General features: G+C 39.4%; 1 protein-coding gene across 1 annotated transcript in view; it reads left to right on the forward strand.

Moving 5' to 3' along the window:
• Nucleotides 1-4534: 4534 nt before the first annotated feature.
• The window catches only part of LOC131402699 (centrosomal protein kizuna-like), a 67182-nt gene continuing 44568 nt past the window's right edge, over nt 4535-27148 (forward strand). The window contains exons 1-4 of the mRNA XM_058537294.1: nt 4535-4552; nt 4671-5319; nt 5719-6034; nt 24236-24258. Coding sequence (XP_058393277.1) covers nt 4535-4552; nt 4671-5319; nt 5719-6034; nt 24236-24258 — 1006 coding nt within the window. The remainder of the gene's footprint in view (nt 4553-4670; nt 5320-5718; nt 6035-24235; nt 24259-27148) is intronic.

Below are 27148 nucleotides of genomic sequence, written 5' to 3' on the forward strand. Positions count from 1 at the left end.
AATTCATCTAGGTTATCTAATTTGTTGGCATACAATTATTTTTAGTATGCCTTTATAATCTTTTTTATATCTGTAAGGTAGGTAACATAGTACCCATTTTCATTTCTGATTTACTTAGTAATTTAAATCTTCTCTCTATTTTTTTTTTTTTTTTTTGGTCAGTCTAGCTAAAGGTATCTCAATTTGTTGATCTTTTCAAAGAATCAGCTTTTGGTTTTGTTGATTTTCTGTATTGCTTTTCTCTTCTCTAATTCATTTATTTCTGCCCTAATCTTTATAATTTTCTTCCTTCTGCTTGCTTTGGATTTAATTTGCTCTTCTTTTTCTAATTTCTTAACATGGAAGTTTAGGTTACTGATTTGAGTTCTTTCTTCTTTTTTGATATAGACACATACAGCTATGAATTTCCCTAGTCTAAGCACTGCTTCTGATAGGTTTTGGTATGTTGTGTTTTCCTTTTCATTCATCTCAAACTATCTTCTAATTTCCCTTGTGATTTTTTCTTTGACCCATTAATTATTTAAGAGTGTGTTTTCAAATTCCCACATATTTTTGAATTTGCCAAATTTCCTTCCTTTATTGATTTCTAATTTCATTCTATTGTCAGCAGAGTTCATACTTTCAATCCCTTTAAATTTATTGAGACTTCACTTATGGCCTAACATATAGAATGTTCCATGTGCAGTTGAGAAGAATATGTATTCTGCTGTTGGGTGGGTTGAGTCTTCTGTATATGTCTATTGGGTCTCATTGGTTTATAGTTGTTCAAGACCTCTGTTTCCTTATTGATCTTCTATCCAGTTGTTCTATCCATTATTGAATGTGGGGTATTGAAGTCTCCAACTACTATTGTTGAATTGTCTATTTCTCCTTTTAATTCTCTCAGTTTTCGCTTCAGGTATTTTAGGGCTTTGTTGTTAAGATATGTGTAGATATATAGATATAGGTATAGATATCTGTTTCTCATTGTTATAAATTTGTCATAAACTGATCCTTTTATCATTATAAAATGTCCTTTGTCTCAAGTAACAATTTTGTGTCTTAAAGTCTATTTTGTCTGATATTAATATAGCCACTCTAGCTTTCTTTTGGTTACTGTTTGCATAGTATATTTTTTCCATGAAGCTTTGTTCATATACCCTTTTCTTTCTCTTTGCTTGGAACCTCTTTGTGTCTTTGAATCTAAAATGAGTCTCTTTAGACAGCATATAGTTGGATCATGTTTTTTATCCATTCTACCAGTCTCTTACCTTAATGGTAGTATTTATTCCATTTAAACTTAATGTCATTATCGAAAAAGTAGGATTTGCATTTGCCATTTTGCTCTTTGTTTTCTATATATCTTTTTTTGTTCCTTTAATCCTCCATGCTGCCTTCTTTTGCACTAAATATATATTTTCTAGGATACCATTTTAAATCTCTGTCATTTATTTTGCTGTGGGTACCCTACTGTCATAATTAATATCTTAGCTTATAATAATCTAGTTTGGATTAATACCAATTTAATTTAAATAGCATACAAAAACTTTGCTCCTATATAGCTCCATTCTTTTCCCGCTCCCTTGTGATGTTATTGTAATACAAACTATATCTTTATATCTTATATGCTACTCATCAACATAGATTTATAATTACTGCTTGATGCACTTGTCTTTTAAATTATATAGGAGAAGAAGAAGAGTTACAAACAAAAAATATATTTATGCTTTGTTTTATATTTCCCAATGTAGTTACCCTTACTAGTGCTATTTATTTCTTACTATGAATGTGAGTTACTGTGTAGTGTCCTTTCATTTCAGCCTGAGGGATTCCCTGTAGTATTTCTTGTAGGGCGGGTATGGTAATGACAAATTTTCTCTGTTTTTGTTTAGCAAGGGATACATCAATTTCTCCTTCATTTTTGAAGGAAAGTTTTGGTAGATATAGAATTCTTGATTGACAGTCTTTTTCTTTCAGCACTTTGAGTATGTTATCCTACTGCCTGCTGGCTTCCATGGTTTCTGATGAGACATCAACTGCTAATCTTATTGAGGATCCCTTATATATGAGGAGTCACTCCTCTGTTTTCACTTTCAAGATTCTCTCTTTTTCTTTGGCTTTCAATAGTTTGATTATGATGTATCTAGGTAAGGATCTCTGAGTTTATCATACTTGGACTTTGTTGAGTTTCTTTGAAGTGTAGATTAATGTTTTTCGTCAAATTTGGGAAGTTTTTGCCATTATTTCTTCAGAATTTCTTTCTGTACCTTTTTCTTTCTCTTCTCCTTCTGGGACTTTCATTGTGCCTATGCTGGTATGCTTGATGGTGTCCCACAGATCTCTCTCTGTTCATTTTCCTTCATTCTTTTTTCTTTCTTTTCCTCAGTCTGATAATCTCCATTGACTTATATTCAAGTTTGTTGATACTTTCTTCTGCCTATTTATATCTGCTGCTGAACCCTTCTAGTGAATTTTTTATTCTGGTGATTGTACTTTTCAACTGCAGAATTTCTATTTGGTTCTTTTTTTTTTTTTTTAATAATTTCTATCTCTTTATTGATAATCTCTTTTTGGACATTGTTCTCATACTTTCCTTTATTTTTTTAGACATGATTTCCCTTAGTTCTTTGAACGTATTTAAAATAGCTAATTTAAAGCCTTTTTCTAGTAAGTCCAACATCTGGGCTTCCTCAGGGATAGTTTCTTTTGACTGCTTTTTTTTTTTTTCCTGTGTATGGGCTTTATTGTCTTGTTTTTTTTCATGTCTCATAATTTTCTGTTAAAATTTGGACATTTGAAAATAATAAAATATGACAACTCTGAACATCTGATTCTCTTCCTCTCAGAGTTTGTTGTTGCTGTTTGTTTACTGACTTTCTAGACTAATTATGTAAAGTATTTTTTTGTCATGTGTGGTCACTGAAGGTTCTATTCACTTATTAGTGATCAGCTAATGATTAGACAGAGTTTTTTGAAATGCCTAAAACCAGTAAGTTTCACAGTCTTTGCCAAGGGGCTTTGAGTGTGTCTTCGGGCACACCTTCAGCCCTCATCCAGGCAGTTTACAATTCCACCTTGACCTTTACTAAGTGCTTGCACAGAGCCTCAGGGTAAGCCTGAGGTGAGAGCTTAGGCCCTTCTCAGGACTTTTCCTGAGCATGCCCAAGGCCTGAGCGTGCAGGTAGCCATCTGGATTTCCAGGAGTGTGTTGGAGCTTTTCAAAGCCCCCTATGGACATCTTGTTAACCAGCTTTTCCTTTTAAGGAATTTAAGAATTTTGAGAGGTTCTTATTCTACCATTTTCTCTGACATCTCTGTTCATTTGTTTTTAACATCAAAGTTGTTTCTTTTATTTTTTGGAGTAGAAGAGACGGTATATTTGAAGAGAAGCAACACCTGATTCTGTTTCAGCTGTGTTTATGGCATTTTCTGTCTGAACATTTGGGCCTCAGTTTTTCCATATGCAGAAAAGGGGTGCAAATACGTCTCCCCATCTGTTCTGTAGGGCTCTGTGAACTAAATGCTACTGTATATGTGGAGATGCTTTGGTCTCTTTGGAAGAAAAGCACTTAAATTCCTCAAGGCTTCAGGGTTGTTACTTCCAGTTCTGCTTCCCACTGCGCGTCCTTGATCAAGCCACTGAACCAATTGCTTCTGTTTCTTTTTCCACCTCTCCCCTCCCCTCTCTCTTTTCAAGGAAGAGAAAATGTTCATTCTCCTGATAGACATGCCAGTAAATTTAAATTGCTTTAAATGTATTTAAAATTATTTGAAGATGTTCAGGAAAAACTGTTGTTATTTGAGGTTGACTAGAAATTATGGCTGTTTGCACATATGCAGAATATTATAATGCAATCTTGAATGTGATTATTGGAGGGTTTTTGTTTTTTTTTTTTTTTTTTTTTTTTTTTTTTTGTGAGGAGATCAGTCCTGAGCTAACATCCGCCAATCCTCCTCTTTTTTTGCTGAGGAAGACGGCCCTGGGCTAACATCGGTGCCCATCTTCCTCCACTTTATATGGGACGCCGCCACAGCATGGCTTACCAAGCAGTACTTCGGTGCGTGCCCGGGATCCGAACCAGCAAACCCCGGGCCGCCGCAGCGGAGCGCGCGCACTTAACCGCTTGCGCCACCGGGCCGGCCCCTGGAGGGTTTTTTATATTACACATAATACCAGAAATAGAGTTTTGAAACCTCTGGTAGTCCTTTGTATGCATCTCTCTCTCTCCCTCTCCCTTTTTTTTTTTGCCATCAGGTACCTTCCTAGCTCCATCAAATCTGAGCATCTCTGAGGAAAGTGGCTAGAACTCACAGCTTTTTTTTTTTGCTTGTGGTAAAATATACATAACATAAAATTTACCATTTTAACCACATTTAAGTGTACAATTCAGTCGCGTTAAGTACATTCACATAGTTGTGCAATGTATGCATTTCTTTTTGAAAAATATAGATTCCATAGTTCCTTGACAATATTTGCTTTGTGAACCAACACTGTTTTTAAAATTAAAGAGTATGGACTATACCAGGTTTTTGCTCATTCATTTTGTAGGAAGCCATGAGTTTTATAAACATGGTAGCTGTTGATTTCAATGGGCATGCTTCCTTTACCTCATTTCATTTCTGAAAACAACCTAAACAACCTAATTGTTCATACACAATACATTTAACTCACGTCTCTTTTGGTGCTGCAGGTTGCAATGCAGGCAGGGATTAACTTGGGGACAGCTGTGTCAAGAGGATTGTATCAACCAGCAACAATCTTTATGGGCCGCCAAATGTCAGCCATCTCAAGCGCTGGAGATGTTAGTACAGAGCAGAAATCTCCCCAACCCACGAAGAACTTCAGAACAATTCCTGACCCATGTTCACAGCAACAGACAGCCCAGAGCAGTGATGTGACAGACAGCTATGTAGTCTGCACTAATAGTGGCACACAGTGCTTAAATAAGTCTGACAAAATAGATGGAAGGACATCTCTTCAGATTGATGAGAAAATGCCAGTCACAGCCAGCCCATTGTCTGAGGAGGAACAGACTCATTGCTTGGAGATAGGAAGCAACTCACGTCACGGCAAGAGTAATTTATCTGAAAGCAGAAAGTCTGCTGAACTCCATTCCCTGTTACGGGGAAGATTACGTCCAGGGAGCAGAACCACTGATTTAAAGTGTGACAGTTCCAGCAGATCAGGGGCATCAGAGGGAGAAATACTGACACGGGAACATATTGAAGTCAAGGAAGACAGTGCCAGACTACCAGTCGCTCCGATATCCGTCTCAGAATACTGTGCATCTGAAAGGAAGTGTTCTCAAGAGAAGCATTCTGCTCAGGAAGGTTTCTCAGGTGGGGTGAGAGGCTGAGATTGTTTGCTGATTTTTGTTGGTATTTAGTTTTTCTGGGTGGTAGTGGTCTTATGTAAGAACAAAGTGTACTCTCTAATTTTATCTTTTGTCAAAAAACAAAGTACAGTGGTGACTTTGCCAACAAATTCCATTCTAATGAATTCTTAAATATGTATGTGGAAATATTCTTACAAGCGAATTCTCTGATTTTTAAACTCATTGTTATATTTTTAATATATTTAATAAAATATTTTTAATGAGTTTTTAAATACTGTACTTAATCATGGATTGTTTCTACATGTTTTAACTGATGAATAATCCCACTCCGTGAGGTGGAACGTCTTACCTCGCTTCTCCCTGCACTTAGTGATCAGTAGTCTCTTCGTATCCCCTCTTACAGATCATCCTCCTCACGGGGACCCCGAGGCACAGAAGCCCTTCAGGAAAATGCAGCAACAGCAGGAAGAGGAAAGTCTGAGCAGCAGCAGTGACCTCACAGTTGCCGTAAGTGAAGATGGTCTGATTTTAGAGAGTCCAGAACCACAGCCAAATCCCAGTGACAAGATGGAGGGAGAAGATGGAATAGAGGCCTTAAAATTAATCCACTCTGAGCAAGAAAGAGGTGCCCTATCCACCGAAAAACATAATTGTATTTTGCAAACTCTAAGCTCTCCTGATTCAAAAAAGGAATCCTCCACTAACTCACCAACAAGAGAGTAAGCCATTGAATTATTTTTTACTATTCTGTTTTTAATTATAGACATTTTTAGAGATCATTCCACTGGGAATGTATTGTTGAACACTCAGTCATGAATGTATAAGTTCCTTACTCATAAATAATCTCTTAGCAAAGGTCTAATTTGCTTTCTTTTCTTTTTTTATAAAATAGCTTTAAAAGTCTGAATATCATTGAAATCATGGTGATTTGCAGTTTATAATTATATCCAAACAATCCCTGGTTAATTCATAAGTCATTCCCCCCACCCCTACCCTCCAGCCTTTTAAGAAAACAAATCATTTTGAAGTTGTGGTAACACAGAAGGTGACAAACGGTTAAACTTACTAGGAATTCAGCTTTAGAGGCTAGGAACTTTGTATCTAATTAATTTGCTTAATCCTAATATCCCTTGCCATGGTGTCATTTTTGTCATACGATTAAATATGAGTTAATAAGTTCTTCTAAGTGTATATCTAAGCCAGCTTTCCTTTTCTGAATGTAAATATGAGGACGCTGGAATCTTTAATGTTAAATAGGAACAACATCAGTGTTATACATTTTGAGCACTTATTATAATATCCAACTCATGAAAGCTCATGTATAATTTTTTATTATTGATTTGAGGTACTAGGTGGAATTGTGTAGAAAACATGGAAACTGTTGAAAACCAATTCTGCAATGAAAAATAACTCTAATAGCATCAAATCTCTTTTAGGAGTGGAAGGAACCTACGTAATAAACTAAGGTAGATCTCGCCTTTTAAAAATGAGGAAATCAAGGCTAGGGGCATAGGAATGACACGGAGGCCGTTGGGGCAGACCTTCCATACAGCCTGCCTCCCCAACCCACATGCCACCACTAGAATTTTCTGTTACACTGTGATGCCATCACTCTTTCTTTCCAACAGTCCCAGCAACAGTGAAAAGCCAAGTGGGCATCCTTGTATATGAGGGGATATGTTCTCTTTTAGAGCAGCGTTGCACCTTTAATGTATTGCCTCTTACCATTCATTATCTACTTATGGTGAAAATTTTAATTTATAGTCTGATTGACTTTAAAGTGATGTTCAAGAAATATTTATTAATAGCACATCCAAGTACAAAGTACTTGTACTGTGGATGGAAGAACCAACATGGTTCCTGTCATTGGGAAATTTGATTTATTAGAGTGGCAAGCCAAATGGATTTTTTTGTGTGTGTGTGAGGAAGATCGGCCCTGAGCTAACATCTGCCAATCCTCCTCTTTTTGCTGAGGAAGACTGGCCCTGGGCTAACATCCATGGCCATCTTCCTCCACTTTATATGGGACGCCGCCACAGCATGCCTTGACAAGTGGTGCGTCAGTGCACGCCCGGGATCCAAACCAGCGAACCCCGGGCCGCCGCAGCAGAGCCCACGCACTTAACCGCTTGCGCCACCGGGCTGGCCCCACAATGGATTTTTCTAGTAAGAATACTTCTCTCGTCAAAGAGGTACAGATATTATATACTACATCATCAGAAACTTTATTACTAGAGATAGAATGTATCTGTTTTGGGTTTCGTATTTGTAGGCTTCTTTTTATAGCAATTCATTGGACAAGTAAGTAGTTTGGTGGATTAACTGGGGGACTAGCGTACTTACCCAGGACTCAGGCTTTTTCTGAGATGAAAAAAGTTGGGTATGTGTATAGAATTAAGAATGTTCTATCTCTCCTTCTCCTATATGACTGACTTTTTCCTATGATCTTAAAGCCAAGTTCCTCAGAATTTTGGGATATAGTTTTCCAAAATTTGTTAGAAAATATGGGCATTTGGGGAATTTTTGAATAGTTTGTCCTAATGGAATGGTCCCAGAATGAAAGGTCAGTCAGCAATGGTTGTTTTCTGTCTGTTACCAAATTTGAGCCCATTGATTTTCTGTGGTAAAAGTACTACCCAGGGGCCGGCCCTGTGGCTTAGCGGTTAAGTGCGCGCACTCCGCTGCTGGCGGCCCAGGTTCGGATCCCAGGCGCACACTGACGCACCGCTTCTCGGGCCGTGCTGAGGCCGTGTCCCACGTACAGCAACTAGAAGGATTTGCATCTATGACATACAGCTATCTACTGGGGCTATGGGGGAAAAAATAAATAAATAAACATTTAAAAAAAAAAAAAAGTACTACCCAGGAATAGGTTGAAGGTGGTTTAAATGATCCTGGTTAACCTGCTGACATCCTCACCGCTTTTGAGGTGCTGCATTCTCTTATTTCCTCTTTAGCATGAGCTCTTCTCCTTGCTCTGAGGGTTAATTATTCATCTGAGACTGTAGTGTCATATTTACAGAGCTAATACTATGACCTCAAACGTTCATTATCTCAGTTTACTTTAGGGTCTGTTGGGGGCCTGGAGAAAAGTCACTTGAATGAATTTTAGTTAACAAAGATCGAGAGATGGGACAAAGGAAGACACATAGAAGGATCTGAACAGGAAAGCAGAACCTCTGATTTGATGAGAATGATGATAGATACTATGTTTGAGCACATCTATGTGCCAGCTGAGTTGCTGACCTTGAACATAAAACTTGGTCTTAAGCTTCCTGGCAGTGAAGGGGAAATAGATGTGCGGTATGCAGCGTAGTTTCCATCTGAGGAGAAAAGTGAAATCAAGGGTGACTTTTGGTGCTGTTTTCTCTTGTTTTTTGTTTGTTTTATTTAAAAAAACTTTTTAACAGCTTTATTGAGATATAATTCACGTACCATACAATCCACCCATTTAAAGTGTATAATTCAAGAGTTTTTGGCATATTATGTTATTAATATTTAAATGCTGTGTTAAAATGTATATAACATAAAATTTTCCATTTTTAAGTGTACAATTTAGTGACGTTAATTATGTTCATGATATTGTACAACCATCACCACTACCTATTTCCAAAACTTTTTTGTCCTCCTTCTATATTTGTCCTTTTGGTCTATTTCAATTCACATAACATTTTCAAGATTCATCCATGTTGTAGCAGGTATCAGAACTTCATTCCTTTTTAGGCTAAATAATATTCCAGTGTATGGATATACCACATTTTGTTTATCCATTCATCTGTTGATGGACATATGGATTGCTTCTCTGTTTAAAAGCCAAGCATCTTTGAGAAGGTTCATGACCCACTCCCATGGATATTTCCAGATAATTGAAGACCAGCTTGTGCTTCCTGCACAGTTCCTTCATTGCAAGCTATAATTAACATTTCTCACAAGGAAGATACTAGAATGAAGCTGAGTAAAAGCAATGTTGTTAAAAAGGAGGACCTTGAATCTCATTCTTAAAGAGTAGTTTGCTGCAAACATTGGTACAAAGCTCCATGACCTAAAACACCAGACATTTATTATTTTTTAGGTGCCAGGTGGTTGGCCCAGTGTCATTTGGGGCTACAAGAATTATTTGGCCAGGTGTCCCTCATCGTCCAGTAGAGTAGTCCAACCTCAGTCACCTGGTGGTGGTAGCAGGGTTCCCAGCACAGCAAGAGGGCAAGCCCCAGTGCACAAATACTTTAAAATGTCTGCTTGTGTCAGGTTTGCTCATGTCCCATTCGTTAAAGAAAGTCACAGGACCCAGCCTAGAGTCAAGAGGTGAAAAAATATAATCCACCTCTTGATGGGATGAGTGGCAAAGTCACATTGCAAATGATTGCGCACAGGAATGAGAAGATTACGGTTGCTTTTTGCAATCCACCACAGTACTTGAGGACAAATTCAAATGAAGATAACCTCAGTGTGAGTCAAAAGGGTCAGGAAAGGTTTTATCCCGGTGTTGATGCAGCATCTTGAAGGCTGTAAAGGCTTGAATAAGAAGGAGCAGGGAAAGGGGTGAATGAGGTCTGAAGGAAGAGTGCAAGAAGGAATGCAGATACAGAGAACACAAAGGGCATGGGAGGGCAGAGCAAAGCGTGTGACTAAGGGCTCATTGAGCAGGGCTTGTTGGAGTAAAGGTTTAAAATGTTGCCTGAGTCATGTTTGAGAAAGACCTTGAATATCAGGGTAAAGAATTTAAAGTTCCTTCTCTGTGTTTTCCAGAACTATTGAAGGTTATTTTAAGAGAAGAGTGGTATGGTGAGTAACTTGATTTAGGAAAATTAATCTGACATCATTAGTTTCATCAGGATTAATTGTATACACTGGTGGGCAGAATTCTGAGATGGCCCCTGAGGTTCCTGCCCCCTGATGTACACTCTGTATAATCCCCTCACTTTGCGTGCGGGCAGGACTGTGAGTTTGAAGGATTTCCTTTCTGTGATTAGGCTATGTTACGTGACAGAGATGAAGAATTTTGCAAACATAATGAAAGTCCCCAAATCAGTTGACTTTGAGGTAATCAAAAAGGAATTGTTCGGGGTGGGCCAGACCTAAACATATCAACCTTTAAAAGGGACTGGGCACTTACTGAAATCAGATTCAAAGCAGCTGAGATACTCTCCTGTTCACCTGAAGAAGCAAACTTGCCATCTTGTGACGAAGGCCACGTGGCAGACGATGGTATGTGCCCTGTGGGAGCTGAGGACCTCAGTCCTATAGCCACGAGGACCTGAATTCTGCCAACAACCAGTGAACTTGGAAGAGGACCCTGAGCTTTAAATGAGTTGCCTGTGAGGAGATGATAAAGATTAAATGAGATCATAAGGGTGAAGCCGTTATCCAATAGGGCTGATCTCTTAAAAGAAGAGGAAGAGACACCAGAGCTTTCTTTCTCTGCCATGTGAGGACACAGTGAGAGGTGGCCATCTGCAAGTCTCACTAGGAACCAAATCAGCTGACACCTTGATCTTGGACTTCCCTGCCTCTAGAATTGCAAAAAATAGATTTTTGTTGTCTAAATCACCCAATTTGTGATATTTTGTTATGGCAACCTGAGCAGACTAATAAACCTGGCTAGAGGTTTATCCATTTTGTTGGGTTTTTCCCCAAAGAACCAGCTTTTTGTCTTTTGATTTTCTTTATTGTTTGCCTATTTTCAATTTCATTGATTTCTGCTCTAAATTTTATTACTTCTTTTCTTCTGCTCACTTTGAATTTAATTTGCTCTTCTCTTTTCTAGTTTCCTAAGGTGGGAGCTTAGATTATTGACTTTTAGAGCTTTCTTCTTTTCTAATGTGTGCATTCAGTGCTATAAATTTCCCTGTAAGCACTGCTTTCACTGCATCCCACAAATTTTGATAAGTTGTATTTTCATTTTCATTCAGTTCAAAATATTTTTAAATTTCTTCTGAGACTTCCTCTTTTACCCATGTGTTTAGGAGTGTGTTGTTTAATCTCCAAATATTTTGAGATTTCCTAGCTATATTTCTGTTATTGATCTCAGTTTAATTCTGTTGTGGTCTGAGAACATACTTTCTATGACTTCTGTTCTTGTAACTTTGTTGAGGTGTGTTTTATGGCCCAGAATGTGGTTTGTCTTAGCAAACATTCCATGTGACCATGTGTATTTTGCCGTTGTTGGATGAAGTATCTTATAAATGTCGATTAGATCCAATTTAATGGTGCTATTCAGTTGAGCTATATCCTTGCTGCTTTTTACCTGCTGGATATGTTAGTCACCGACAGAGGTGACTGAATATTCAACTATAATAGTGGCTTTATCTATTTCTCCTTGCAGTTCTATCACTTTTTGCCTGTGTATTTCAATGCTCTGTTGTTAGGTGCATACACTTTAAGGATTTTTGTGATATTCCTAGGTGTAGATTTTTTGGGTAATTATCCTACTTGGTGTTCTCTGAGCTTCCTGGATCTGTAGTTTGGTGGTATATGTTGTTAACTTTGGAAAATTCTTAGCCATTATTACTTCAAATATTCCTTCTGCTCCTTTCTCTCTTTCTCCTCCTTCTGGTATTCCCATTACTTGTATGTTACACCCTTTGTAATTATCCTACAATTCTTGGATGTTCTGTCCCATTTTTTTTTCATTCTTCCTTCTCTTTGCATTTCAGTTTGGGAAATTTGTACTGACATATCCTCAAGCTCACTGATTCTTTCCTCAGCTATGTCCAGTCTATTGGTGAGCCCCTCATAGATGGTCTGTTTTGAGTTTGATGTTTAGTTTTTTGGTTTTGAAATTATGTAGACCATTTAAAATTAATTACTTTTTATAAACCCCTGTATTAAAGAACCAAACTGTTCTCTCTTCTAGTTATAGTACCTTAGTTGAAAATCTCATTTTATAATTCCATTTTGAGTCAACCAAAATTTCCTGAATACCTAGTAGGCCCAAAGCTCTGTACTGTGAGGTATGGGGTTGTAGCAATCTGAAATATGGCTGCAAATTCTTCAACACTCCTCTTATTAAAAGATGGGATCTCTCTCCCCTTCCCTTGAATATGGATGGGCTTATGACTGCTTCAACCAAGTAGAGCATGGTAGAATTGATCTTCTATGACTTCCAAGGTTGAGTTATAAAAGGCCATGCAGTTGCCACTCTTTTTGCTGGAACATGTGTTCTTGGAACCCTGAACCACCATGTAAGATGTCTGACTATTCTGAGACTGCCGTGGTAAAGAAATTATGTGTAGGTGCTCTAGACTGGTCCCAGCTGTGCCCATCCTTGCAGCTATCCCCTCCAAAGTACCAGACATGTAGGCGAAGCCTTCTTGGACCCTCTACCAAGTGCATCCACCAGCTGATATCACTGAATAACCTCTCTCAATAATACCTAAAATGGAAGAATCCACTCAGCCAAGCCCTGACTGATTTTCTGATCCACAAAGTCATTAGATATAATAAAATGGTGGTGGTTTTTTTTTTTATTATTGTTTTTTTTGTGTGTGTGTGTGTAAGGAAGATCAGCCCTGAGCTAACATCCATGCCAATCCTCCTCTTTTTGCTGAGGAAGACTGGCCCTGAGCTAACATGCATGCCCATCTTCCTCTACTTTATATGGGATGCCACCACAGCATGGCCTGACAAGTGGTGCGTGGTGCGCACCCGGGATCCAAACCCAGGCTGCCAGCAGCGGAGAGCGCACACTTAACCACTACACCACGGGGCCGGCCCCAAAATGGTTGTTGTTTTAAGCTACAAAGCTTTGGGGTAGTTTGTTACGAGTCTATAGATAGCTAGTATAGGACTTTGTTCATTTAACATTAAATATTTACTGAGTGCCTACTCTGTCCCAGGCACTACTCTTGCTCTTATGGTATTTATGATCATGCGTGTGGAGGGGAGGAAGAAAACACAAACCAATAAACAATCTGTGTGAAAATATTATGACAAAGAACGAGCAGGTTAAGTGCATAGAGAATGCATAGATGCAATTTAGTGTAGGATACTCAGGGAAAGTCTCTGTGGTGATTTGACATTTGAGAGGAGATCCAAAGTGAGTGAGAGTAAGCCACATTAAATTGTACCCATGCCTTCTCTGTCTATTTAACCTGCTTTATTCTTTGTTACCTTAATTTTCACCCTGGTATATTTGTTTGTTTATCAATTTATGTTTCATTTCTCTCCTTCAGTGTCTTGGAGATGAGTGGGATATATCTTGAGGAAGAGAATACCATGCAGCAGGAACAGCAAGTACAGAGGCCCTCTAGTGGGAGCATACGTGGTGTTTCTAGGAACAGCAAAGAAGCCAGTGCAGCTGGACCACAACAGGTGAGTGAGGAAGGTAGGAGATGGAGTGAGAGAGATATCAGTGGGCCACATCACAAAGGGTCTTGTAGGCTGTAGGAAGAACTTTGGATTGTGCTTCAAGGGAGGTGAAGAACCACTCTGGCTGCTTAATGGAAAATGAACTGTAGGGGACAGGGTGGGAGCAAGGAGACCTGTTTAGAGAATATTACAGTAATCTAGGGAGTAGGTGGTGGTGCCTTGGGTCAGGGTGGCAGCAGTGAGAAGTGTCAAATTCTGGATATACATATATTTTTTGTGTTTAAAAAAAAATACAGGGCCGGCCCCGTGGCTTAGTGGTTAAGTGCGCGCGCTCCGCTGCTGGCGGCCCAGGTTCAGATCCCGGGCGCGCACCGACGCACCGCTTCTCCAGCCATGCTGAGGCCGCGTCCCACGTACAGCAACTAGAAGGATGTGCAACTATGACATACAACTATCTACTGGGGCTTTGGGGGGGAAAAATAAATAAATAAAATAAAATAATACATAACATGAGATCTATCCTCTTAACATTTTTTAAGACTTTATTTTTTGGAACAGTTTTAGGTTCACAATAAAATTAAGAATTAAGTACAGAGATTTCCTATATACCGCCTGCCCCTACACATACATAGCCTCCCCCATCATCAATATCCTACACCAGAGTGGTACATTTGTTACAACTGATGAACCTGCATTGACACATCATAATCACCCAAAGTCCACAATTTATATTACAATTCACCCTTGGTATTGTACAGTCTATGAGTTTGAACAATGTATAATGACATGTATCCATCATTATAGTATCATAAAGAGTATTTTCACTGCCCTAAAAATCCTGTGTGCTCTACCTATTCATACCCCCACCCCCACCCCCTGCTAACTACTGATCCTTTTACAGTTTATAGTTTTGGCTTTTCCAGAATGTCATATTCTTGAAATCGTATAGTATGTAGCCTTTTCAGATTGGGTTCTTTCACTTAGTAATATGCCTTTGAGGTTCCTCCATGTCTTTTTGCGGCTTGATAGATCATTTCTTTTTAGTGCTGAATAATATTATGTTGTCTTGATGTACTGCAGTTTATCCATTCACCTACTGGAGGACATCTTTGTGACTTCCACATTGTTGGCAATTATGAATAAAGCTGCCGTAGACATCCATGTGCAGGTTTTTGTGTGGATGTAAGTTTTCAGTTCATTTGGGTAAATACCGAAGAGTGCAATTGCTGGATTGTTTGGTAAGACTATGTTTAGTTTTATAAGAGGTTCCCAAACTGTCTGCCAAAGTGGCTGTACCATTTTGCATTCCCATCAGCAATGAATGAGAGTTCTTGTTTCTATAATCCTTGTTAGCATTTGTTATTGTCAGTTTTTTTGGATTTTAGCCATTCTAATAGGTATGTAATGATATCTTCTTGTTTTAATTTGCAGTTCCCTAATGACATATGATGTTGAGTATCTTTTCATATGCTTATTTACCATTTGTATATCTTCTTTGGTGAGGTGTCTGTTCAGATCTTTTCCCATTTTTTAATTGGGTTATTCGTTTTCTTATTGTTGAGTTTTAAAGAGCTCTTTGTATATTTTGGATATAAGTCCTTTATCAGATGTGTCTTTTGCAAATATTTTCTCCCAGTCTGTGGCTTGTCTTCTCATTCTCTTGATGTTATCTTTTGCAGAGCATAAGTTTTTTAATTTTAACGAAGTCTAGCTTATTAGTTATTTTGTTCGTGGATCATGTCTTTAGTGTTTTATCTAAAAAGTCATCATCAGGGCCGGCCCCGTGGCTTAGCGGTTAAGTGCGCGCACTCCGCTACTGGCGGCCCGGGTTCAGATCCCGGGCGTGCACTGACGCACTGCTTCTCTGGCCATGCTGAGGCTGCGTCCCACATACAGCAACTAGAAGGATGTGCAACTATAACATACAACTATCTACTGGGGCTTTGGGGAAAAAAAAAAAAAAAAGGAGGAGGATTGGCAATAGACGTTAGCGCAGAGCCGGTCGTCCTCAGCAAAAAGAGGAGGATTAGCGTGGATGTTAGCTCAGGGTTGATCTTCCTCAGAAAAAAATAAAAAATAAATAAACAAATAAAAAGTTATCACCATACCCAAAGTCATCTAGACTTTCTCCTATGTTATCTTCTAGGAGTTTTATAGTTTTATATTTTACATTTAGGTCTGTGATCCATTTTGAGTTAATTTTTGTGAAGGGTATAAGATCTGTGTCTAGATTCATTTTTGTTCATGTGGCTATCCCGTTCCAGCACCATTTATTGAAAAGTTAACATTTTTACATGTACAGTACAATATTGTTAACTGTAAGCACACTGTTGTATACCATATCCCTAGAACTTTTTCATCTTGAACGACTGAAACGTCATACTCATTGAACAGTAAATCCTCATTTCCCTCTTCCCCCAGCCCCTGGCAACCGCCATTCTACTTTCTACTTCTATGAATTTGACTACTTCAGATATCTCATATAAGTGGAACCAACCAGTGTTTGTCCTTCTGTGACTGACTTATTTCGTGTAGCATGATGTCCTCAAGGTTCATCCATGTTGTAGCATCTGACAGGATTTCCTTCTTTTTATGGCTAAATAATATTCCATTGCATTTATATACTACATTTTCTTTATCCATTCATCTGTCGATGACATTTAGTTTGTTTCCCCCTCTTGGCTATAATGCTGCAGTGAATAATGCTGCAGTGAACATGGGAGTGCGGCTATGTCTCTGAGATCCTGATTTCAGTTCTTTTGGATAAATACCCAGAGTGAGATTGCTGAATCATATGGTAGTTCTATTTTTAATTTTTTGAGGAACTTCCATGCTGTTTTCCATAGCGGCTGCAACATTTTACACTCCCACTAATAGTGCACAGGGTTCCAGTTTTTCCACATCCTCAACAATACTTGTTATTTTCTTTTCTTTCTTTTTTTTTTTTAATAATGGCCATCCTAACAAGTATGAAGTGATATCTCATTGTGGTTTTGATTTGCATTTCCCCGATGATAAGTAATGTTAAGCATCTTTTCATATACCTGTTGGCCATTTATATATCGTCTTTTGAGAAATATGTATTCAAATCCTTTCTCCATTTTTTAATCAGGTTATTTGGTTTTTTGCAATTGAGTTGTTAGAGTTCCTTTTGTATTTTGGATGTTAACCTCTTATCAGATATATGGTTTGCAGATATTTTTCCCATTCTGTAGGTTGCCTTTTCACTCTGTTGATTGTTTCCTTTGCTGTGTAGAAATTTTCTAGTTTGATGTAGGCCCACTTATCTATTTTTGCTTTTGTTGCCTGTGCTTTTGATGTCATATTTAAGAAATCATTGCTAAGACCAATGTCAGGCAGGTTTTCCCCTATGTTTTCTTCTAGGAGTTTTACAGTTTCAGGTCTTACGTTTAAGTTGATTTTTAAGTCTATTTTGAGTTGATTTTTGTGTATAGTGTAAGATAAGGGTCCAGTTTTATTCTTTTGCACGTGAATAACAGCACCATTTGTTGAAGAGACTATCTTTTCCCCATTGTGCCTCCTTGATGCCCTTGTCAAAGATCAGTTGACTATATATATGTGGATTTATTTCTGGGTTTCTGTTCTGTTCCATTTGTCTGTGTGTCTGTGTTTATGCCAGTACCATACTGTTTTGATTATTGTAGCTTTGTAATATGTTTTGCAATCAGTAGATGTGACTCCTCCAGCTTTGTTCATTTTCTCCATATTATTTTGGCTATTCAGAGTCCCTTGTGGTTCCATATGAATTTTAGGATTGGTTTTTCTATTTCTGTGAAAAATGCCATTGGGATTTTGATAGGGATTGCATTGAATGTGTAGCTCACTTTGGATAGTGTGAACATTTTAACAATATTAAATCTTCCAATCCATGAATATGAGATATCTTTCCATTTGTCTGTGTCTTCTTTAATTTCTTTCAGCTATGTTTTGTAGTTTTTAATGTACAAGTCTTTTGCCTCCTTGGTTAAATTTATTCCTAAGTATTTTATTCTTTTTGATACTATTGTAAATGGGATTGTTTTCTTTGGATTGTTATGTAGAAATACAACTGATTTTTGTATGTTGATTCTGTATCCTGCAACTTTACTGAATCATCAGAATATAAATGCACTTTAAAGCCGTGGACCCTGAGAAGAACATTAGGCAATGAGTGTGAATAGGAAATCAGCCCAAGGCCTGGCTCCACATTCAAGGTCAGGAAAATGAGAAGGAAACAGCAAAGGAGTTTGAGGCGAAGCTGCAGGGAAGAATCAAGAGAACCGAGAAGAAGTTGTGCTGCAGATGCCAAGTGGAGTATTTCAAGTGAGGTTTAGAAGGATTAAATAACCTTAGAGGTGCAGCTAGCATTCGAACTGACCCCCGGATGCCAGAATTCATGCTCTTAATTTCTGTGCTCTACCATGCAAATCACAATCATAATGGTGATATACCCTTCAATAGCACCCACTCTGTGCCAGGCACTGTTGTGAAGAGCTTTGTTTATAATAATCCATTTATTCCTATCATCATTACCCTTTTACAAAGGAGAAAACTGAGACACAGAGAAGTTATGTTCAAAGTCACAAAGTGGCTCAGTGTACTTTGAGCTCGGCCGTCTGGGTCCAGAGTCTGTATTCTTAACTGATACCCTGGGCTGGTTCCCAGTAACTCTCTACTGCCTAAAAAACTGGAATATCAGAGATAATATTTCATTAGGTTGAATAAGGAAGCTCCAGAAGCAAATGAGATTATTTAATTAGGAAAAGAAAAGAAAACTAAGCGGTGGCAATTTGACCTTTTGCTCTGTCCGTATTGATTTTTGTGCCTTCCAGCCTCAAATAAGCTGAGGAAGTGCTGTGTGCCTTTCTTCAAGCTGAGCAAAGCACTCGCAGAGTTGCTTTGTTCCTTCCCCCCTGGAGTATGGCTGACAGCAAAACGTACTGCTGCCTTTTACACTAAATAAGTGAAAGCCTTGGTTTCTCAGGGTCATAAAAATGTGATCACATGAAGTGAATCTCCTCTAGTGATTTTAATTTAGCCCCTCTTCAAAGTTAAATATGGGAAGGAAGTTCTTGCATCTGAAATTCTTGCATAAAACTGTGTTTCTTGTAGCATTTACCCGCAAGTCACTCTAAGCGGAGCTGGCAGCATGTTTATGGATTCAGTGTTCCTTCAGATGTGATGATGCCTTCAGGTGTCTGCTGTCACTTGCTTGTTTTCTTCACCACTGTCTCTTGTTTTTCCTGGACCTGACCTCTGCCCCTCAACAAGTGGCCCCCTGAGCTTTTTCTTGCTGCCCCACAAATGATCGCTTTTGTTCCCAAAGTAAGGTTGTGCATTACACTTTTGAAAAGATAACCTGGTGCCAGCAGGTGGGGCTGTCAGTGTATCCCCTTCCTGTTCTGCCTGGCACTTCATGCCCCAGTCTTGCCTGTGCCTCTCCTGTTAGCTCACCTACTTTGATCTGAAAAATCTAAGACTTTCCTTATCTTTATTTTGGTTTAAATTTTTAAAAGTCCAGAACCAGGCTTCCAAGAGGGCAGCAGTCCTCAGACCAGATGGTCAGCGAAGTAGGCATTAACTGTCACTCAGTGTCTGTACGGGAGATGTTAAAGGAAGTCTCCATTGACCGACCTGAACCTGGTTCCCCAGCCTTTCCCACCCTTCTCACCATAGGCTTCTGGCCTCAGTCAGAAGAGGTGGGTGCCCTAGAGCAAAGGCAGGAGTCGGGGATACCGAGAACACTCGCAGAGGTTAAAACCAGAGGGACTTGTAACATTTCTTGCAAGACAGGTGCACTGATGAAAATTCTCTCAATTTTTGTCTACTTTTTCTGTTTCTTAAATTCTTATACGTATATTGATGTTTTCATTCATCTTGAGTCAATTTTGAAAATGTAGAGTGTACTAGAAAAATTTTCTAGTTTCTTAATACTTTTCTAAGTTTTCAAATTTGTGGGCAGCTTTTATATTTTACAATTTTTTTTCTTTTTTTCTTTTTTTTTTTTTTCTGAGGAAGATCATCCCTGAGCTAACATCTGTTGCCAGTCTTCCTGTATCTTGGGTGTGGGTTACCACCACAGCATGGCTGCCGACAAGTGGTGTAGGTCCACGCCCGGGAACTGAACCTGGGCCGCCAAAGCAGAGCATGCCAAACTTAACCACTAGGGCACGGGGCTGGACCCTATATTTTAGAATTTTTACCGTGTCAATAATTATGTTTCTTTTTCATTCATAATTTTATGTCTGCCCAACTTTTTTCATCAATCAATCCTGCATGAGATTTGTCTATTTTATTAATTTCTCCAAATAATCAGATTTCATCCCATCTGTTGCTTTTTAAAAATCTCATTTGTTTCTGTTATTATCTTTATTATTCCCTTTTTACTTTGCTTGGTTTTACCAGGTGGTTTTTTCTAACTGAGTTGAATGCCTAATTTTCAATCTTTCCCATTTTAGAACATATACTTTTGAGGCTTTAAATTTCCATGTAAGTACTGCTTGACTTGCACCCCACTGGTTTTGACAAATAATGCTATCACTCCCATTCAGTTTTAAGTATTTTAATTTAATTATCTAAATGTTTATAATTATTATATCTTTTTCTTTGACAGGTATTATGTAAAATGATTTTTGGTTGTTTCTAAACATATTAGGGGAAAAGAGGATTCTCTTTTCATTATAGATTTCCAATTTTATCACATTGTTGGCAGAAAATGTGTTCTGAACAACATCTGTCCTTTGGTCTTTGTTGATTGGCCATAGTAATGGCCAATGTTTATAAATGCCCATAATGCTTGAAAACATGTATATTCACTCTTCATTGGGTAGGGTTCTGTATGTTTCCGTTAGCTCGAGCTTAATAATTACATGATTCTAATCACCTATATATTTACTAATTTTTGTTTCATCTATAAGTTTCTGACCTTTCAAAATCTATTGTTAATTAATATTTTTACTTTCTTTCCAGACAGTATAAGTACCTTAGAGACTGGATCTCCATTTCTTCCCCATGGGTCTGCTTCTGTTTTCTTTTCTTTCTCTCGCTTTTTAATCACTCTTATCTTGTTTTTCTCAAATCTCTGGCAATTTTTGAATGGATATTGTGTAGGAGCATTTTGGGAGTGATTTGAGGACAAGGAAGTTTTCCTCCTCTAAAGAGGATTTGCATTTGCTTCTGGCAGGCGCCTGGGGCAGAAGTGATCCTGGGTCCCTTTCATCCAGGTTGAAGAATTGAGACAGTGTGAAGCCAGGCCTTGGTCCCTTTGAGGGCCAGACTCAGTTTCACCGTTATCCACAGGAAGCAGCCCTTTGAAGTTCCAGTTCAAAGTGTGGGTGATTTATTAGGGTTCCCCTTCGTTGGTAGACCTGGACTTCAGTTTTTATTCTCCCACTCTGTGGGATTGCCTGGAGCTCCACTCAGCTTCTCAGACTCTCAGCTGCCTTTTCTGGAATTGGCACATGCCCTTCAAAGAAAAATTGCCCCAGATGTTAGGCTTATCTCTCTGAATTTCCTTTTTTTCTAGGTTTTGATCCTGTAATTCATCACTGCCTTATCTCTCTAAGCTATCAAAGAGATATTTTTTATACTTTTTTTTGTTCTTAGTGCAAGGATTAGCCTGCATTACCTAGGATGCCTTTACAAGAAGCAGAAGTCCTTGTCATGTGCTCTTTTTAAAATGAATTTTATTATTGAAGTATAGCCTACATACTAGTGAACAAATCATGAGTGTACTGCTCCATTAATTATCACAGAGTGAACACAGCTGGTAACCCCCACCCAGTCAAGAAATAGTATCAGCACCCTGAAGCCTACCTGGTGTCTCTTCTTCCCTTCTCCCTCATAGTCGCTTCCACTTGGCTGCTGCTTCCTGTCTGAAGGCCGGGGAAACCAGATATCGTTTGGCCACTTTCAGTTTTAGTTATGAAATGCATAGCTTTGACAAAGTCATTTCTAATTTAGTTTTTCTTTTACCTTTTAAATCTATTGGTGGAACAGTTTTCTCCCCTTCCATTTCATCTTTCTTTCCTTGTGATGAGCCCTCCCAAGTCTTTTAACAATTTGTCCTTTTAGATTGTACACAGTACTTTCTTATTTTATTATGTGTGGTTACTAGAAAGCCTTCCAAACTCATAACCGTCTGCTGACATGGAGAATATGTGATTTCAGAATATTATGTTTTGTACACATTTATGAAAAATTATCCAGAATATGAACCTGTTCCCTTTTATTTCTCCTGTCAGGCTAGCCCTGTCCCTAATTCCCTTTCTTTAACTAGAGATGATCACAAGAAACAAATCAGGAACTTACTGATTTGTTTGGAATGTTCTCTTTCTCTTTCCCTGCTCTAGACCACAGGAAGACTGGCAGAGCCATGACCTTTTGTGATTATAGTCTTGGATCTCCTTTTGACCAGTATCATCTTTTGACTAATTAAATTTGACTTCAAAGTTCTAGTTTACTATCTTCATCAGATTGATTTTTTCAGCTAAAGCACCTGGTACAGTGACTGGCACATGTTGGCATTTGATAGTTAATGGTAATCTGATAGTGTGGTTCTGGAAGTCAAGATGCAGGGACATACATGACATATAAAGGGAATGGCCAACCTCTTTTTTTTTTTTAAGTCAGAAATGAACTTGGCTTCTGTCTCTCCTACTCTGACTCTTAGCAATTTGATAAATTTAATTTCTAGCATCAATGAATCAGAATCCTGACAAAATGGACAGTTTGTTTTATTTAGCCCTTTTTACTGAGAAGTGTTGGGTATGATGCACCGTAAGTAGAGCTTGTGCTTAGCATCAGTACATGAGGTCACCAGCGAGGCTCCAGAAGTCTGCGAGTTCAACCAGGAAATCATCATCCAATTGGGTGTGATCAGAAGTTTTCCTAAAAGCTGAGATACCTTCCAGAAACAAGATAATCAGGGCGGAAAATTGATCATAAAGGAAAATCGTAGACCAGGGAGCTGTAAGAGGCTCTCTGAAGCAAGGATGTGTGAGCAGCTGGAAAAGGGTCAGCCTGCAGCTGGGGAAAGGGAAGGCGAGAGGCAGAATTGAGCAATTATGTACTGGGTAGTACTGTTCTGCGGAGAAGGGTGCTGAGTCCGGGGTGGACAACTTGGGAAATGTCCTCTGGAGTGGGACAGTGTGTTTTACCACACTTCACTGTGGCCTAACTGAAATCTTTAATCTTTTGTTAGAGTTAGGCTTAAGGTTGTTATATAAACTTGATATGCTAATGTTTATAATAATGGTAATAATTTCGATCATCTTTGAGTGCTTACTGTGTACCCGATGCTGTGCCAGCTGCTTTACATACATTATCTCATCTGCTGCCGCAGCCCTATGCAGTGGAGGTGTCGTAACCTGCGCTTTACTGATAAAGAGACCTGGAATCTTTTCTGGGCCTATGTCTGGTGAGAGGAGTTCTCCTGCACTCAGGAGGGGCAGGTGGGCCAGGCTGGCTTTCCTAGTTTTATGGCTCCAGAGCTCCCTCTTCTGTTGTTCTCCCAGAATGTTTGTATGTGGCCTCTTACTTTCTTAGATCCCTTGGCTCTTTTCCCCTCCTCCACTTGAAATGGGAAGATTCTTCCTCTGCCGTTATTGTCCCAGTTAAGTTCAATTTAGAGTTCACTCCCAGCAGCTTCTCCTCAGTGCAGAGCTCTGCTGAAAGGGCACTTAGACTGGTAAGGTTCTGGAGTGGTAGGGCCCGGATTGCTCCTGCACCTACCGCAGTCCCTCTGTTCTAACCCTTGAAATGGACCTGCAGCCCCCTTCCAGATGGGCTGCCCTTCTCACCTCAGCCTGCCAGTGAGTACCGCTTGACGATGTGGAGGTTCTTGCATTCTCAGTAACGTCATTCATACTTTTGCTGTTCCTCCACTTCCTTCTGTACAATTGCAGATATAATGGGGGTTTAGTTGCTATCAGTAATTTGTTCCACTCACTCATATTTTGTCACATAATTTTGTCATAGATATTATGCATGAATTTTTGGTTTGCTCTCCTAGTTGTTCTATCTTTTTTTTATATTTATATAAGGGAATTCAGGGAGATTTTTAAAAATAAAGGCTGTGCTGCCACTGTTTTCCTAGAATCCCTCTTATCATTTGATGTTTAAGTGAGTTACAACATTTTTGGGGAAATGTCTCAATGGAGTGTTAAGAGGCCCTATCCCAGCACTCCGGGAGCCAAATAAGAGATGTAGAGGGAGGGGAGGGAGGAGGTGATTGGGGAGAGGGAGAAAGGGAGGGCAGGGGGAAAGAGAGACTAGGGAGGCTGATGAGAGAATATAGCAGGCCTGCATCTCTGCTAGGGAGGGAACCAGCAGGCCACATTCCACGAGGGCTGCAGAAAAATGAGACCTCTTTCAATACAAATTTGAGATCTAAAAGTAGTTTATTCTGAGTGGAACAAGTTTACCTATGGTTTCAAAAGTTGGAGAGGAGACTCTAGGGGTCAAGTCTTGGTTGTTTAAGATTCAAATAAGGTAGGAGAGACTGGAATATGGCCAGGTTTCCAAGAAAGTGGGGCTAACAGCAAACAAGCCTCAGGGAGAGGCCGTGTGTCAGTGTTGCAGTCAGCAGGCCCAGCTGAGCCTGAATTTAGTCCAGCCCAGGCTCCAGATGTGAGTGTAGAAGCCTCCAGATATTTCCAATCACCTGCGTTCCAGATCACCCCATGATATTCAGACTGAGGTCCCTGACATTGCAGAGCAGAGACAAGCCACCTGCCCTGTGCCCTGTCCAAATTCCTGACCCGCAGAAGCCATGAGCATAACAAAAAGTTGTCGATTGTTGTTTTACACCACTAAATTCAGGTTAGCTATTACAAGCAATAGAAAACCAGAATAGCCATGGTGATTGGTTTGGCTGATGAAAGGAGATTAGCCATTCCAGATTTTAAGAGAGGAATGGCTGGAGCACAGGCCTGGAGACAGACCAGCATGGCCCATGTCTAGGGAACTGTTGGTCACTCCAGCTGAAGGAGTGGCTCATGTGGCAGAGTATAGCACCACTGCAGGCCAGGGGAACACATTCAGGGGCTACAGGGGTCTTTTTCTTATCCCTCCACACCCAGCACATGAACAGCCCCTCGATCCTGCTTTGTGCTGGCCCAGCCACACCAAGAGCAAAGATTCTGCTGTTACTGGTATTTATAAAAAGGAGACATGGTAGGGGAGCAGAGTGACAGGGGTAGGATCGTCATTTTAAGATACCTCCCTTAAATTCTTTTCAATGAAATGTAAATTTGAATTATGGAAAAGCCATCCATCAGAGTTCTTTTTTCAAACTTGGCTTTCTGGCCTTGTTGAACATTTACCTATTAATTATCTTGATATACCAGGCTACAAATAACGGGAACACTGTCTCGAACTGCCTTAAACAATAAACACATTTTTGTTTATTTCTGGAAGTCCGGGAGTAAAGCAGGCCCTGGGATTGGTTGATACTGCCCTTCACTTTTGTCATCAAAGACCCAGGTCCTTTCCGTTTCCCTGCTCTGTCATCCTCAGTGCTGACCTCATCCTTAGGCCAGGAACAAGATGGTGGCAGTGGTGTTCTTATGGACTGAGTTGTGTCCCTGCAGAATTCATATGTTGAAGCCTGAACCCCCAATGTGATGGTATTTGGAGATGGGCCCTTAGTGGGTAATTAAGGTTAGATGAGGTTATGAGAGTCAGGCCCTCGTGATGGGATTAGTGCCCTTATGAGAAGAGACCTGAGAGAGCTCTCCTCCTCTCTCTGCCCTGTGAGGACACAACAAGAAGGCAGCCGTCTGCAAGCTAGGAAGTGGGCCCTCACCAGGAACCAAGCCAGCCAGCACCTTGATCTTAGACTTGATCAGTTCCTTATGGCTCATCTTCCCTTTTATTCTCTTAAACTTATATTTCTCACCTTTTGAAGAGCAGTTGTTGAGCTATTGGTGATAGGCTTCTAGAAAAACAAAACTTATTTTAAGCTGGGATTTGATAAGGAACATTTGAGCTTGATAACTGAGTGGGAAAGCTTCCATTCAGTGATGGCTTTTGTGAGGGAATCTGTGCAGATAGGCCAAGCAGATAAGAAAAACTCAAAAAGCAATAAGTGAGACCTTGATATGTTTTCTTGTGCTTTTGTACTGAATCTCACTATTTTGAGTCCCAGTTAGGAGACTTACAGTATTACTTTAACCTACAAGAGAGATGTGAGGAGCACTTCTGAACACCTTGTGTTTAATGGCCTTCAACTAGTTGTCTAACTTTTTTCTATTTTCCTTTGTCAGTGTAAATTCATTTTAATTTGCTTGTCATTTTTGTGGACTGGAAGTGTGTTTGAATCTGCTGCTTAAAACAATGCTAGATTCGTTTTCTTTAGTGCAGTGATTCTCAGATATATTCCAGTAGAATTCTCCTGCTATTGAGTCAAGTGGTCTTTTCCAATTTTTAGGAAAATAAATCTTTGTAATTTTGAGAACTTCCTCAAAATTATTTTAATAAAACTTTGGTTACCTGCTATAGCTTGCCTACTGGAAGAGAAAATGAATGAGTACCAAATGAATAATAATGAAAAATGTGAAATCAGCTGATCCTGTTAGGTTTGATAGATTGGTTTTTCATCATGGGTATTTGTGTTAGTGGTTTGATTTTTATATTGTATACATATATTCATTGTCCGCTAGTAAAAATGTTCCTAATTTGTGTGATGAAATGACGTATATCAGTACTTCATGATATTTTACAGAAAGTTCTAAGAATTCCAGGTGTTCTGCCACCTTAAACATTGAAAAGCACTGCTTTCTAGGATAATTGAATCCCTAAAAGAATTTCCAGTGCTGGGTCTGGGATTGATGGTGCTTGCTGATCAGATGTTATATATTACATGGATGTAGGCTGGACATGGTTGTTTTGGAGCATTATTACATCTGTAATCATGGGCACAGCTGAAACTGGTTTCTGCTGTTTTGAAAGGTGTACTTACCTGGAATTGGGGATGTGCTTGTCTTACATCCCCTGAACTTCCACACTGACGAGAAGCCTTTTCACCTGGCTCCCAGGGTCTACCCAGGAGGGCATTATTTCCTAGCTTGCATCCCGTCTGGTCTGCCTTTCCTCCCAGTTAATCCCCTTTATTCATTCATAATGATGGTTTGTTATCATTCACTTTCTTGTTTCTTTTGGCTTCCTTTTAGCAGCTTCTTAGGTGAATGAGCATTTGAATAATAAATTGATTCAGCTTCTTCATTTTAATACAGTATTGGCCCTCTGAAGGAGCCAGCAGAAAACCAGCACAATTTTGTCAGTAATTCTGTCTTTGATTTCTACCATACTCACATAGCAGGAGGCAATCGTTAATAGCCAAGTGTTCAGTCTCCTTCCTGCTGGTGCCCTCCCAGGGTGCTGCCACTCCCATCTGATTGTCATCATGGAGGTGGGTCCCGAACACTGAGTCAGAACCCAGGGAGGGACCTGCCCTACAGGTCTGAGCTCTCCCTCAGTGGACTCCTCAGTGACTGCCCTAGACCCCATTCCCATTCATCAGA

The sequence above is a fragment of the Diceros bicornis genome, unplaced genomic scaffold, assembly GCF_020826845.1.
Source record: "Diceros bicornis minor isolate mBicDic1 unplaced genomic scaffold, mDicBic1.mat.cur scaffold_230_ctg1, whole genome shotgun sequence".
NCBI lineage: Eukaryota > Metazoa > Chordata > Mammalia > Perissodactyla > Rhinocerotidae > Diceros > Diceros bicornis.